Below are 12,757 nucleotides of genomic sequence, written 5' to 3' on the forward strand. Positions count from 1 at the left end.
TTACAGCTGCCAGAAGGGGAAGGAGGATCCACTAGGGAATTCACTGGATACTATATTTACAGCTGCGAGAAGGAGGATCCAGTAGGGAACTTACTGGATACTATATTTACAGCTGCCAGAAGGGGAAGGAGGATCCACTAGGGAATTCACTGGATACTATATTTACAGCTGCGAGAAGGAGGATCCAGTAGGGAACTTACTGGATACTATATTTACAGCTGCCAGAAGGGGAAGGAGGATCCACTAGGGAATTCACTGGATACTATATTTACAGCTGCCAGAAGGGGAAGGAGGATCCACTCGGGAATAAACTGTATACTACATTTACAGCTGCCAGAAGGGGAAGGAGGATCCACTAGGGAATTCACTGGATACTATATTTACAGCTGCGAGAAGGAGGATCCAGTAGGGAACTTACTGGATACTATATTTACAGCTGCCAGAAGGGCAAGGAGGATCCACTAGGGAATTCACTGGATACTATATTTACAGCTTGGCACTATATACTTGAATCATTATGTAGAAAGCATCTTATTCATTTAACAACTTACCCAGTTCATTGTTCTATTATTTTGTGATTGAGGATAATGTCACATTTGCATGTATCGTATTTAGCGGACTATAAGATGCACCTGACCATAAGACGTACCCCAAATTTTAGGGCGGAAAATAGGATTTCTTTTCTTTCATGAAATGGTGATGTGCCTTATAGTCCGCTTTTACTGTAGCTCACTGGGGTAGGGGGAGGCGGCTGTGTTGGAGCGGGGTCACAGGAGGCAGAGCCGCTGCAGCAGGAATCTGACAGCGGTGGCAGGATTGGGGCGATGCCGTGGGTCCCTGGCTTTGAGGAGGGGGTGTTCAGGGGTACGAGGCTGCGGCAGGCTACATGCTTTCAGAAAATGTCAGAAATCCCCGCAATCTCCTAACTTTTCACTGTGGTGGACTTCGGGAAAATGGCCGCCAGAGGCAATGTATAGATTGAGATCTCGAGAGAGATGCCCTGGAATTGGTTACTGGTGGGCCCCAGAACCCACACTATGCAACTAGTAATGGTGGTCCCTGCATCTGGGACCCCTGCAATGAGTGCTCATCATGGAGACTAGCTTCACAATGTGCTGAAACATTGGAATGGTGTGAATAAAGGATCGTGTAATTGGAGTGTGTCCCCTTTCTCCTGAGCTTTTGAGTACACCTTTTCCCTGCAGTTATATTGTTATTTTCATGTCCAGTCAGGTCCTAATGTTAATGTTTCATGTGGTGCTCATCCTATAACTCCAATTGTCTTTTTTGCTATTTTTTTCCTTTATGTACCTTAGAGCTTCATAACAACTTCTGTCAACAGAACGTTGTTTTCTTTTCTCCTTTCTCCACTGCCCTGCACAACACGTCTTCTGCTCCAGACAGAGACGTCACGTGTCAGGATTGCCAAGACTATGTGGGAAGGGGAATGATCTAATCTTCAGCCGAGTCCTTTGCTCTAGGCATGTAGTGGGTTAAGCCCAGCTAAGGTTCCTTTCTGCCAGAGAGAACTTTTTTTCTTTGTTTACCAAAGTAGAAACCACAAGAGAACTATGATTAAAAAAAAAAAAGCTTTACCAAACGCCTGATGTACATGTTTTTTTATAAAGCCGTTCCTGACCCATCCCACATTCCATAAAGCTGCCAATTCTCCGCAGTGTAACAGACGTGTTCATGTTCAGAGAGCAGACAGAGGCTTTTCTGTTGCTTCTCCATACTCGCCCTTGCTCTGGACCACAGGCTGCCTAAATTCTCCTCCCCAATCCGAGACCCCCCGGCGGCTCATCTTCCTGTCACCCTCATTCCCATGTTTGTTTGACAGCTGGATTTGGAAAGATCTCTGAATTTGTGAAATTGGAGGACTGACCTTCATTACTTCCATGGTGTCTACATTGCTGTAAAGCGGTTGCTATTCAGCAGGATACAATCTAAGGTTCCTTGTAAGTAACCATCGGGGAGAGGGTGATTGCTTTTGTCTTTTTCATTGGGATTATGGCCAAAGTTAAGGAAAATAATTGCCCCCATGATCGCAACTTTAAAAAGTTTAAAAACTTCCAAAGTTTATACTGTTGACGTCATCTGTGGATACTTCTGTGTGCAGATGAATGACATCAAGTTTGTTTTAGGTTTAAACCTTTATTATTTTGTCTCCTAAAGCAGAGTATATGACAGAACTGTATGTGGAAAGACCTATTTATTAATAAAATGTTATTTTTTTAGTGCTTTGTGTTGGCAATGCAAAGAGGAGAAGGCATAGTGTTGGGTAACGTGGAATACTGGAGTCATTATTAAGGGAATGTCTTCTACAGATGTTGTGCAATGTGGTGCAGCAGATTGGACCTTTCCTCCCGCTGTCTGCCTTCCCTGGAAACCATTTGTTTTTTTTATTAAAACCGGCCATAAATACCAGCATAACAACGTCTGCCAATGTCCAGTTGTGCTGTGACACGCGCAGTGTAGCTTTGATTGTTGCAAGATGTTCTGTTTTTGTTCATTTTTCTTCGCTTCCTCCTCTACTTTACGGTATGAGGATTCTCCGTCACGAATTCCATTAACCGTGACAAACAAACTCTGCAGAGGTAAAATGACAGCCGGCAAAACAGAAACACGTCAGAATCAATGAAGTCCGTTAGGTGATGTTTGGTGTCCATCATATGACAGACAGAACTGTTGATATTTTTCATGTTCTGCTCCTTTTGACGGAGCAGAACAACGGAAATAGCAACATCGGTGTAAAACTTGTCCCGAGAAGTAGTGCCCACTCGCAGGTATCACTGTGACTCTACTTTCCAATAGAAGACATTTATTTTGTGGGACGTCACCATGTGACATGTCAGACCTCATCATGGCTTGCGTGATTGGCAAGTGGTAAACTTAAATGAGTTATCCAACTTGAACATGATGAGCCACAATCAGATGGTTGCGAGTCACAACCAGAGCCTCCACCACAGTATTGCCCCCTACTTATAGTAATGACATTGGAGCCCCTCGTTTCCTGTCTAATGGCAACCAATACTTCCACACAGACACCCTGTGCCCGTCTCTCTTCCCACCTTGCGAAATTTCTGCATCAAGCGCTCCCACCATATCATAGCCAATAGCTTCAGGCAGCCCCTCCACCTAACAGTATAACCCATCTCCAACTTATCATATTCACGTCTCCACCTCCCACAGCCAGTATATGCTGTTCCCGAGCTGCTCCTCTGTGGTAGGCCGGGCCGGACTGGCCATCTGGCAAATGTCAGAAGGGCCTGTCTGATTGTGACCTGTCTTGCCTGCTATGTTATTAACAGAATCTGTGTTTTCAAGACTCCCATACTGTTAAGTTTTGACGGAGCACGAAGTCGCTGACTCCGTCAATTACCCCAGCAGGCCACGGGTATCGTTAGAAATATTGGTCTTGTAGTAAATCTTGCTTTCCTCCATCCAGGGTAATATTACTAATATATCCCATCTGGTGCTTGGGACGGGGACAACATGGGTCTGTGTGATTTCAAATGCCAGGGTTGAATTTGTCCCAGTGGAGTGTCCCCATGTTGGAGGGTCTTCCTAAATGGACAGCGTGGCATCACAGCTACAGTACAAAAGTTGCCATCACCTTGCTCCACTGTCAACTTCTTCGGCAAGTTCAGAACATGAAAGGCTAATGATTACATTGGCTTTCCTTATGCACAGGGATAATGCACACAGCAATGTCACAATTGTGGGATCATATGCACAGTGTTGATGCCATAGTAAAAATTGAACCTGAAATATTTCACACCCCGTTCCATCATAGTCATCACTAACTGTAACTTATGTCTTAGAGAAAATGGGCCCCTTAGTTATTGTGCCCGACCAGGCCCTATGTACAGATGGGTATCCCCTTTAACAGGCTGCACATGCGTATTCTGCCATCCAGCATTTACGGTAATTCTTCTGGCACAGTGATAGGGGTAGAATTGGTCTTTTCGGTCTGTTGTTTTAACCACTGAACCCTCCAAACTTGTGTGAGTAGAAGTTGAATTGAATGTCTGCCTTATAGCGGTATGACACGGCACCCGAGGACACCGCGCGGAATGCTTTCTTGTCCTCTGTTTGGCCCAGAGGAAGGGCGGAAGTGGAGCACATGTAGAGAAGCCGGGTCTTGCATTGGATTGTAATGACTAGTATCCAGGAAATCTCACCAGTAATTACCTACCACTTTCCTGTCTTTGACCTTCTGCAGTTGGCTAGTATGGCTACATGTTTCTGAATAGCAGCCACCTTAATAAACTTTACGGGTATATTCACACTGCATCGTCTCTTGCTGGTGTTTGAGCTGGTCCGCTAAATAGAAAGGTGGGAAAAGCGGTAAGAAAATAATCAAAAGAATGGTCCTATTAATTTGTACCGGAAAACAACTTGCTGTTCATGCCCGTTTTTTTTTTGTTTTGTTTTTTTTCTTCCTTTTTTTGATCACGAACCCATAAACTTACATTGTCAATCCTGAACTGACACTTGAATCAAAATCATACGTGTCACCGATATTTTCCATGGACCACTCGGTCCCAGGAAAAAAAAATTGGACATGTGAACAGCCTGAATGTCATAGGTATGAGTGCTATTGGTTAAAAAAAACCAAACGGATAGCATTCATATGAGAAAACCACTATTAGGCCTCCTTCACTGTTTGCAGTATGTGTGATATCTATTTTTTTTGTTTGTTTTTTCACAGATAGCACATGTATCCATCATAACCTATGGTGATCTTCACATGTCCGTGTGTTCACACAGACCGTGTGCATGTGTGAGCCACATGGGGACATGTCTGTTTTTTTTCCAGATGACCAGGGCCAATACAAGTCCATGGGTCTGTGAGAAACGCGTACAGCGTACATCCGTGTGACATCCGTATTTTACATTGCAAAGTAGAGGAGAAACTTTGTAACTTCATTCTTTCTTTATCCATACCAGAAAAAACACCGATGACACGCTGATAAAACACTGATGGATGACACTTTTTTCCGCTACTGGTTTTATACGGATGTGTGAAGGGGGCCTCAGTGATTCCATAAGTAATCTCTACTTACTAAATGGCGTTTTTGTAACAATTCTTGAATGCTTTGTGACTTTTTTTTACACCATAGAGCAAAGTGAAAATCACATTTACATTGGTATTTTGGGGGGAAAAAAAGAAGCCAAGTATCTAAATGTCTGTGTGTAGCTCCAGCCTTGAGCTACGTTCACATTCCATTTTTTTCCACACATCAGTGCCCTATCGGGCTTTCGTCTGAGGCCCTGAAAAACGGGATTCCTTCAGAACCACCTGACGGGCCATTTTAATGAAGCAGACAGTCAATTTTCTGTCCGATTTACTTTTCGGCATTCGTCACCTTTTTGAGGTCAAGCACAAAAGAGCAGTGGACCCCGCTTATTAAAGTCAATGGCCTCGTTGGGGGTTGCACCCAAATCCTGTTTTTAGGGTTCCAAACATCACCAGGCAAAAATGCAATATGAACATATCCTAAATCTGTTCTCCAAGGTACTGTCCTGATCAGGGGCGGATTATCAGAGGGTCAATATGGGCGGTAGCCCAGGGCCCAGTGGTCTGGGGGGGCCCTGGGCTACCGCACAGATTGACCCTCCACTAATTGTCTGAATGCCCGCCGGCATTTGTGTGCCCCCGGACCCGGTGGGCAGAGAGAGGGGGCCCGCATTGGTTGGGAGGTGCGTGTATCAGCCGGTCAGCTGAGAGCTCCAAGTCCCTGCACCTGGCCTGCACAGCAGCACACCACATAATGGCTGCTCTGTGCACAGGACCTGTGATGAGGTCACAGGATGGGAGGAGTCAGGGGTCACATGATCGGGAGGAGGACCTCCGTGTACAGGACTTTGCTGGTTGCCATGGCGCCGGAGGAGGGTAAGGCAGCATATGTGTGAGGTCAGGAGGTGTTTACAGGGTGGATGTAGCAGAGCCGTGTGTGTACGAGGTGTATGGATCAGAGCAGCGTGTGAAAGGTCTATGGAGCGGAGTCGTGTGTGTACGATGTGTACGGAGCCGTGTGCATGAGGTGTACGGAGCGCAGCCGCGTGTGTACGAGGTGTACGGAGCAGAGCAGCGTGTGTATGAGGTGTACGGAGCGGAGTCGTGTACAAGGTGTACAGAGCACAGCCGCGTGTGTACGAGGTGTACGGAGCACAGCCGCGTGTGTACGAGGTGTACGGAGCACAGCCGCGTGTGTACGAGGTGTACGGAGCGGAGTCGTGTGTAAGAGGTGTACGGAGCCATGTGTACAAGGTGTACGGAGCACAGCCGCATGTGTACAAGGTGTACGGAGCGGAGTCGTGTGTAAGAGGTGTACGGAGCCATGTGTACGAGGTGTACGGAGCACAGCCGCGTGTGTACGAGGTGTACGGAGCGGAGCCGTGTGTGTACGAGGTGTACGGAGCACTGCAGCGTGTGTACGAGGTGTACGGAGCACAGCCGCGTGTGTATGAGGTGTACGGAGCGGAGTCGTGTGTAAGAGGTGTACGGAGCCATGTGTACGAGGTGTACGGAGCGCAGCCGCATGTGTACAAGGTGTACGGAGCGGAGTCGTGTGTAAGAGGTGTACGGAGCCATGTGTACAAAGTGTACGGAGCACAGCCGCATGTGTACAAGGTGTACGGAGCGGAGTCGTGTGTAAGAGGTGTACGGAGCCATGTGTACAAGGTGTACGGAGCACAGCCGCATGTGTACAAGGTGTACGGAGCGGAGTCGTGTGTAAGAGGTGTACGGAGCCATGTGTACAAAGTGTACGGAGCACAGCCGCATGTGTACAAGGTGTACGGAGCGGAGTCGTGTGTAAGAGGTGTACGGAGCCATGTGTACAAGGTGTACGGAGCACAGCCGCATGTGTACAAGGTGTACGGAGCGGAGTCGTGTGTAAGAGCTGTACGGAGCCATGTGTACGAGGTGTACGGAGCACAGCCGCGTGTGTACGAGGTGTACGGAGCGGAGCCGTGTGTGTACGAGGTGTACGGAGCACTGCCGCGTGTGTACGAGGTGTACGGAGCACAGCCGCGTGTGTATGAGGTGTACGGAGCACAGCCGCGTGTGTATGAGGTGTACGGAGCACAGCCACGTGTGTATGAGGTGTACGGAGTAGTGCCGTGTGTGTACGAGATGTATGGAGAGGAGCCGTATGTGTATGAGGTGTACGCAGCGGAGCTGTGTGTGTGCAAGGTATGCGGAGCAGTGTGTGCAATGTGTATGGAGCGGAGCGGTGTGTGTATGAGGTGTACGGAGTAGTGCCGTGTGTATGAGGTGTATGGAGCGGAGCCGTGTATGAGGTGTATGGAGCAGAGCCGTGTATGAGGTGTATGGAGCGGAGCTGAATGTGTACGGAGCGGAGCCGTGTGTGTATGCGATGTATGGAGTGGAGCCGTGTGTACGGAGCGGAGCCGTGTATGCAAAGTTTACGGAGCGCAGCCGCGTGTGTAGGAGTAGCTATGTGTGGCCATTATCATGTGCGGCCAATATACAGTAAGGAGCATCATGTGTGGCCATTATACAGTATGGAGCATCATGTGCGGTCATTATACAGTATTATTGAGCATCATGTGCGGTCATTATACAGTATGGAGAATCATGTGTGGCCATTATACAGTATGGAGCATCATGTGCGGTCATTATACAGTATGGAGCATCATGTGCGGTCATTATACACTATGGAGCATCATGTGTGGTCATTATACAGTATGGAGCATCATGTGCGGTCATTATACAGTATGGAGCATCATGTGCGGTCATTATACAGTATGGAGCATGATGTGCAGTCATTATACAGTATGGAGCATCATGTGCGGCTATTATACAGTATGGAACATCATGTGCGGTCATTATACAGTATGGAGCCTCATGTGCGGTCATTATAAAGTATGGAGCCTCATGTGCGGTCATTATACAGTATGGAGCATCATGTGCGGCTATTATACAGTATGGAACATCATGTGCGGTCATTATACAGTATGGAGCATCATGTGTGGCCATTATACAGTATGGAGCATCATGTGCGGTCATTATACAGTATGGAGCATCATGTGCGGCTATTATACAGTATGGAGCATCATGTGTGGCCATTATACAGTATGGAGCCTCATGTGCGGTCATTATAAAGTATGGAGCATCATGTGTGGCCATTATACAGTATAGAGCATCATGTGTGGCCATTATACAGTATGGAGCATCATGTGTGGCCATTATACAGTATTGAGCATCATGTGGGGTCATTATACAGTATTGAGCATCATGTGGGGCACTTGTACAGTATTGAGCATCATGTGGGGTCATTATACAGTATTGAACATCATGTGTGGCCATTATACAGTATTGAGCATCATGTGGTCATGTGGGGTCGTTATACAGTATGGAGCACTGTGTGGCCATTATACAGTATCGAGCACTGTGTGGCCATATTTTTTTTTTATAATTATTCTTTATGAACAGTGTGATCAGCAGTGCTAAATGGGTGTGGTTGAGACATGGATATGGGTGTGACTAGTGAATGGGTGTGGTCAGAGGTGTGTCCTAAAATGTGCGGTCATTATACAGTATTATTGAGCATCATGTGCGGTCATTATACAGTATGGAGAATCATGTGTGGCCATTATACAGTATGGAGCATCATGTGCGGTCATTATACAGTATGGAGCATCATGTGCGGTCATTATACACTATGGAGCATCATGTGTGGTCATTATACAGTATGGAGCATCATGTGCGGTCATTATACAGTATGGAGCATCATGTGCGGTCATTATACAGTATGGAGCATGATGTGCAGTCATTATACAGTATGGAGCATCATGTGCGGCTATTATACAGTATGGAACATCATGTGCGGTCATTATACAGTATGGAGCCTCATGTGCGGTCATTATAAAGTATGGAGCCTCATGTGCGGTCATTATACAGTATGGAGCATCATGTGCGGCTGTTATACAGTATGGAACATCATGTGCGGTCATTATACAGTATGGAGCATCATGTGTGGCCATTATACAGTATGGAGCATCATGTGCGGTCATTATACAGTATGGAGCATCATGTGCGGCTATTATACAGTATGGAGCATCATGTGTGGCCATTATACAGTATGGAGCCTCATGTGCGGTCATTATAAAGTATGGAGCATCATGTGTGGCCATTATACAGTATAGAGCATCATGTGGGGTCATTATACAGTATTGAGCATCATGTGGGGCCATTATACAGTATTGAGCATCATGTGGGGTCATTATACAGTATTGAGCATCATGTGGGGCACTTGTACAGTATTGAGCATCACGTGGGGTCATTATACAGCATTGAGCATCATGTGGGGCCATTATACAGTATGGAGCATCATGTGTGGCCATTATACAGTATGGAGCATCATGTGTGGCCATTATACAGTATTGAGCATCATGTGGGGTCATTATACAGTATTGAGCATCATGTGGGGCCATTATACAGTATTGAGCATCATGTGGGGTCATTATACAGTATTGAACATCATGTGTGGCCATTATACAGTATTGAGCATCATGTGGTCATGTGGGGTCGTTATACAGTATGGAGCACTGTGTGGCCATTATACAGTATCGAGCACTGTGTGGCCATATTTTTTTTTTATAATTATTCTTTATGAACAGTGTGATCAGCAGTGCTAAATGGGTGTGGTTGAGACATGGATATGGGTGTGACTAGTGAATGGGTGTGGTCAGAGGTGTGTCCTAAAATTTGCTGCGGTGCGCAACGCGCGCCGCAAACTTTGTCCCTCTTTCCCAACTTCAAAAGTTGGGAGGTATGGTAATATGTGGTCTGGAAATGGTGCGGTGGTATTTGTCCCTTGTATGTGCTATTATTCGATCACTGTGGTTGTAATTTGTGGTCTGGTCATGGTGCGGTGGTATTTGTTCCTTGTATGTGATATTATTGGTCAAGATATACCTAAATTGTATTGCAGATTTTAACAAATATTTCCTAGGTTACAGTAGAGTAGGGCCCGGCCCTTTTTCTGGAATAATCTGGTTCGGGTATATCATGACCCCCGTCACGTGACCCCCGTCACGTGACCCCCGTCACATGACCCCCGTCACATGACCGGGGGGGCCCACAGTGTGTGAACAGCCCGGGGCCCTGGCTATCCTTAATCCACCCCTGGTCCTGATCATCCAGTCCTGTCCTCATCCAATGGAGCGCGTGTTCAGAGGCCAGCGTGAGTCAGCCTGTGCTATATCCGCTGGGTTTCTGATGGATCCGGCCTGGTTTTATAGGGATGACGGCCTAGCAGACTGCACGGACTATGGGGAGGCCTACAAGCCTCACCCTGTGCACACACCCTGCCGTCCTTTCTGGCATGTGCGGTGTTGGAGAGTTGGGTTTCCTGGGATGGTCGGGCACATTGGGGCGAGCAGAATATATGAATATGCTTTTGTTTTCTCCTTCTAAGAGCAGCTGGGAAAACAAAACTGAGGTTAATGGGAGCTGTGCAATTACGGAGTGGGTGCCCAGAGAAACAAACTAGTGCTGACTCCGCAGCGCCCTATGCTGCAAGCGCAGGTGTTTAGTTCATTAGTTGCTCTTGGCCATGTCTCAGGAGTTTCCTCCCGATCGCGCCCACCTACAGTGCTGTCCTTATGCCAGCCATTAGTCATTGCTCCTATATTATGCGATGATCGTGTAGTCTGGCTGTATTTCTCCCTTTACACTGCTTACTATGCAGAAATGCTCCGTTCTCTTATTATTCAACCACTTGATGCATTAACATAAGAGGATCCATGTGTGAAGAGTAGATTTCACATGTAAAAGGTGACTGTACTGTACTTTTCCCAGACACTGGATCCTATACAAGGCAGTCTGATAGACCGAGGAGGTTCGTGCACAACAGCTGTCACCTCTCCTGACCGGTCTGCTTTATAAAAGGGAGTCCTACCCCCCCTCCAAAATCCCAAAATTCATATGGTACAATTTATACATTCATGTAGTGGACTTGATCCCTAAAAATTATACATCTGTAGATTTTACTTATCGCATTTATATTTTTGTTGCATGTAAAAATGAGGCGTGCTCAGAGCAGCGTTCAGCCCCCTCAATTAAAATCCTCCGCACCTCCCATATTGTTGATTGACTGCACACCCTCTCAAGTGATGCCTGAAGTGATTCCCCAGCCCTGTGTATACTCCCAGTAAAGGAGGCTAGAGCTCAGTGTTGGGTTGTGCATGTGCGCTCTCATTCACCTCTCCTGCTCGCTATTGTGTGATCCTGTGTGCAGCGAGCAGCCGCTGCAGACAGGAGAGATGGATGAGAGCACTGACACTGTGTATGCTTTTAGCTCTTTCACTATCAGTGTGTGCAATGCTGAGGAATCATTTCAGGTTTGCCTCCAAAATGTTCCAAGTCACCTATATGAAAGTATAAATGGTTTACTTTGTGTTTGGATGGTGATGGACTCGCTCTAAATAATTTTTTGAAGTGGTGTTTCATGTAGCCCTGTATTATGTTCTTCCGCTGTTATTTGGAATAAATTGATAACTGGGCATTACCATCTCCATTGGCAATTGGGGGTGTGAGGCTAAGTGCACACGTTGCAGAATTGCCGCGGAAATTTCCTGCCGCGGGTATATCGCATGCAGAATTGGCATGCGTATTCTCGCTAAACACTAGCGTTTTACAAGCGTTTTTAGCTTGCGGAATGCTAGCGTTTTCCAAGCAATCTGTAGCATCGCTTGGAAAACAGACAGGTTGGTCACACTTGTCAAACATAGTGTTTGACAAGTGTGACCAACTTTTTACTATTGATGCTGCCTATGATCATTTTCTGCACTCGATTATTCTTGTACCATTGTGCAGGAAACTAGCTGATATTCCTCATAATGTATGAAATGGACACAGTACTTAAAGATGACGACAGGGCATAGATCTATGCCTGGGATAGGTCGCCAATATAAGATCGGTGAGGGTACGCATTTAATGGCGCTGCACTGCACTTCCGTTCATGGTGTAGCAGCCAGTTCTGGGAACTGCAGATCGGCTTCTATACTCTTCAACATGAGCTGATCTGTAGTACCCTGCAGCAGCTGCTACACGTTCAGCTTTTCCATCCGTTAGCTGCCGGAGCTAATAACAGCTGATCAGTGGGGGTGCTGGATGGCAGGCTACCACCATTCTGATATTAGTGACCTATGCTGTGGAGGGTCCATCAATAATATATCCCTTTGCAACCCCTTTAATGATGGAACAACTGCTTTAATTATGTAGTTAATATAACGTTGTGACCAAATGTACAGAATTAAGCATGCAGATTTTGTTGCTCTGGTGCAGGTCGCTGATGGCCTTACACATACGGATCAGCTTGTGGGAACACATGTTTGGCTTTCATCATTCTCCATCCTGTTCTTCTATCCAACAGTTTGGCTAACGACTCAGAATCACAGCACATTGGTCACGGAGCGCAGCGCTGTCCCATTCCTACCGGTTAACCCTGAATATTCTGCTACGAGGAATCAGGTATCAGTGTATTATTTATTTTTTTTTTTCCACATTTGTTATACCTCCCTGTAATATAAACCCACTGTAAAAACTTGCCATTGTCTCTTTAGGGGCGCCAGAAATTGGCTCGTTTCAATGCTCGCGAGTTTGCCACGTTAATCATTGATATTCTGAGTGAAGCCAAAAGAAGACAACAAGGCAAAACCTCTGTAATTCCAACAGGTAATCACTGCCTCTAGATTACAAAATAAACTAATATTATTG

General features: G+C 46.3%; 1 protein-coding gene across 8 annotated transcripts in view; it reads left to right on the forward strand.

Annotated features, from left to right (window-relative positions):
- Positions 1-12,757, forward strand: part of GIT1 (GIT ArfGAP 1) — a 175,389-nt gene that overhangs the window by 133,358 nt on the left and 29,274 nt on the right. For all 8 annotated transcript variants that reach the window (XM_069761178.1, XM_069761175.1, XM_069761174.1 and 5 more), the window contains 2 exons: positions 12,414-12,511; positions 12,604-12,715. In XM_069761178.1, coding sequence (XP_069617279.1) covers positions 12,414-12,511; positions 12,604-12,715 — 210 coding nt within the window. The remainder of the gene's footprint in view (positions 1-12,413; positions 12,512-12,603; positions 12,716-12,757) is intronic.

Source organism: Ranitomeya imitator, chromosome 3 (assembly GCF_032444005.1).
Source record: "Ranitomeya imitator isolate aRanImi1 chromosome 3, aRanImi1.pri, whole genome shotgun sequence".
In the NCBI taxonomy this organism is placed as follows: Eukaryota; Metazoa; Chordata; class Amphibia; order Anura; family Dendrobatidae; genus Ranitomeya; species Ranitomeya imitator.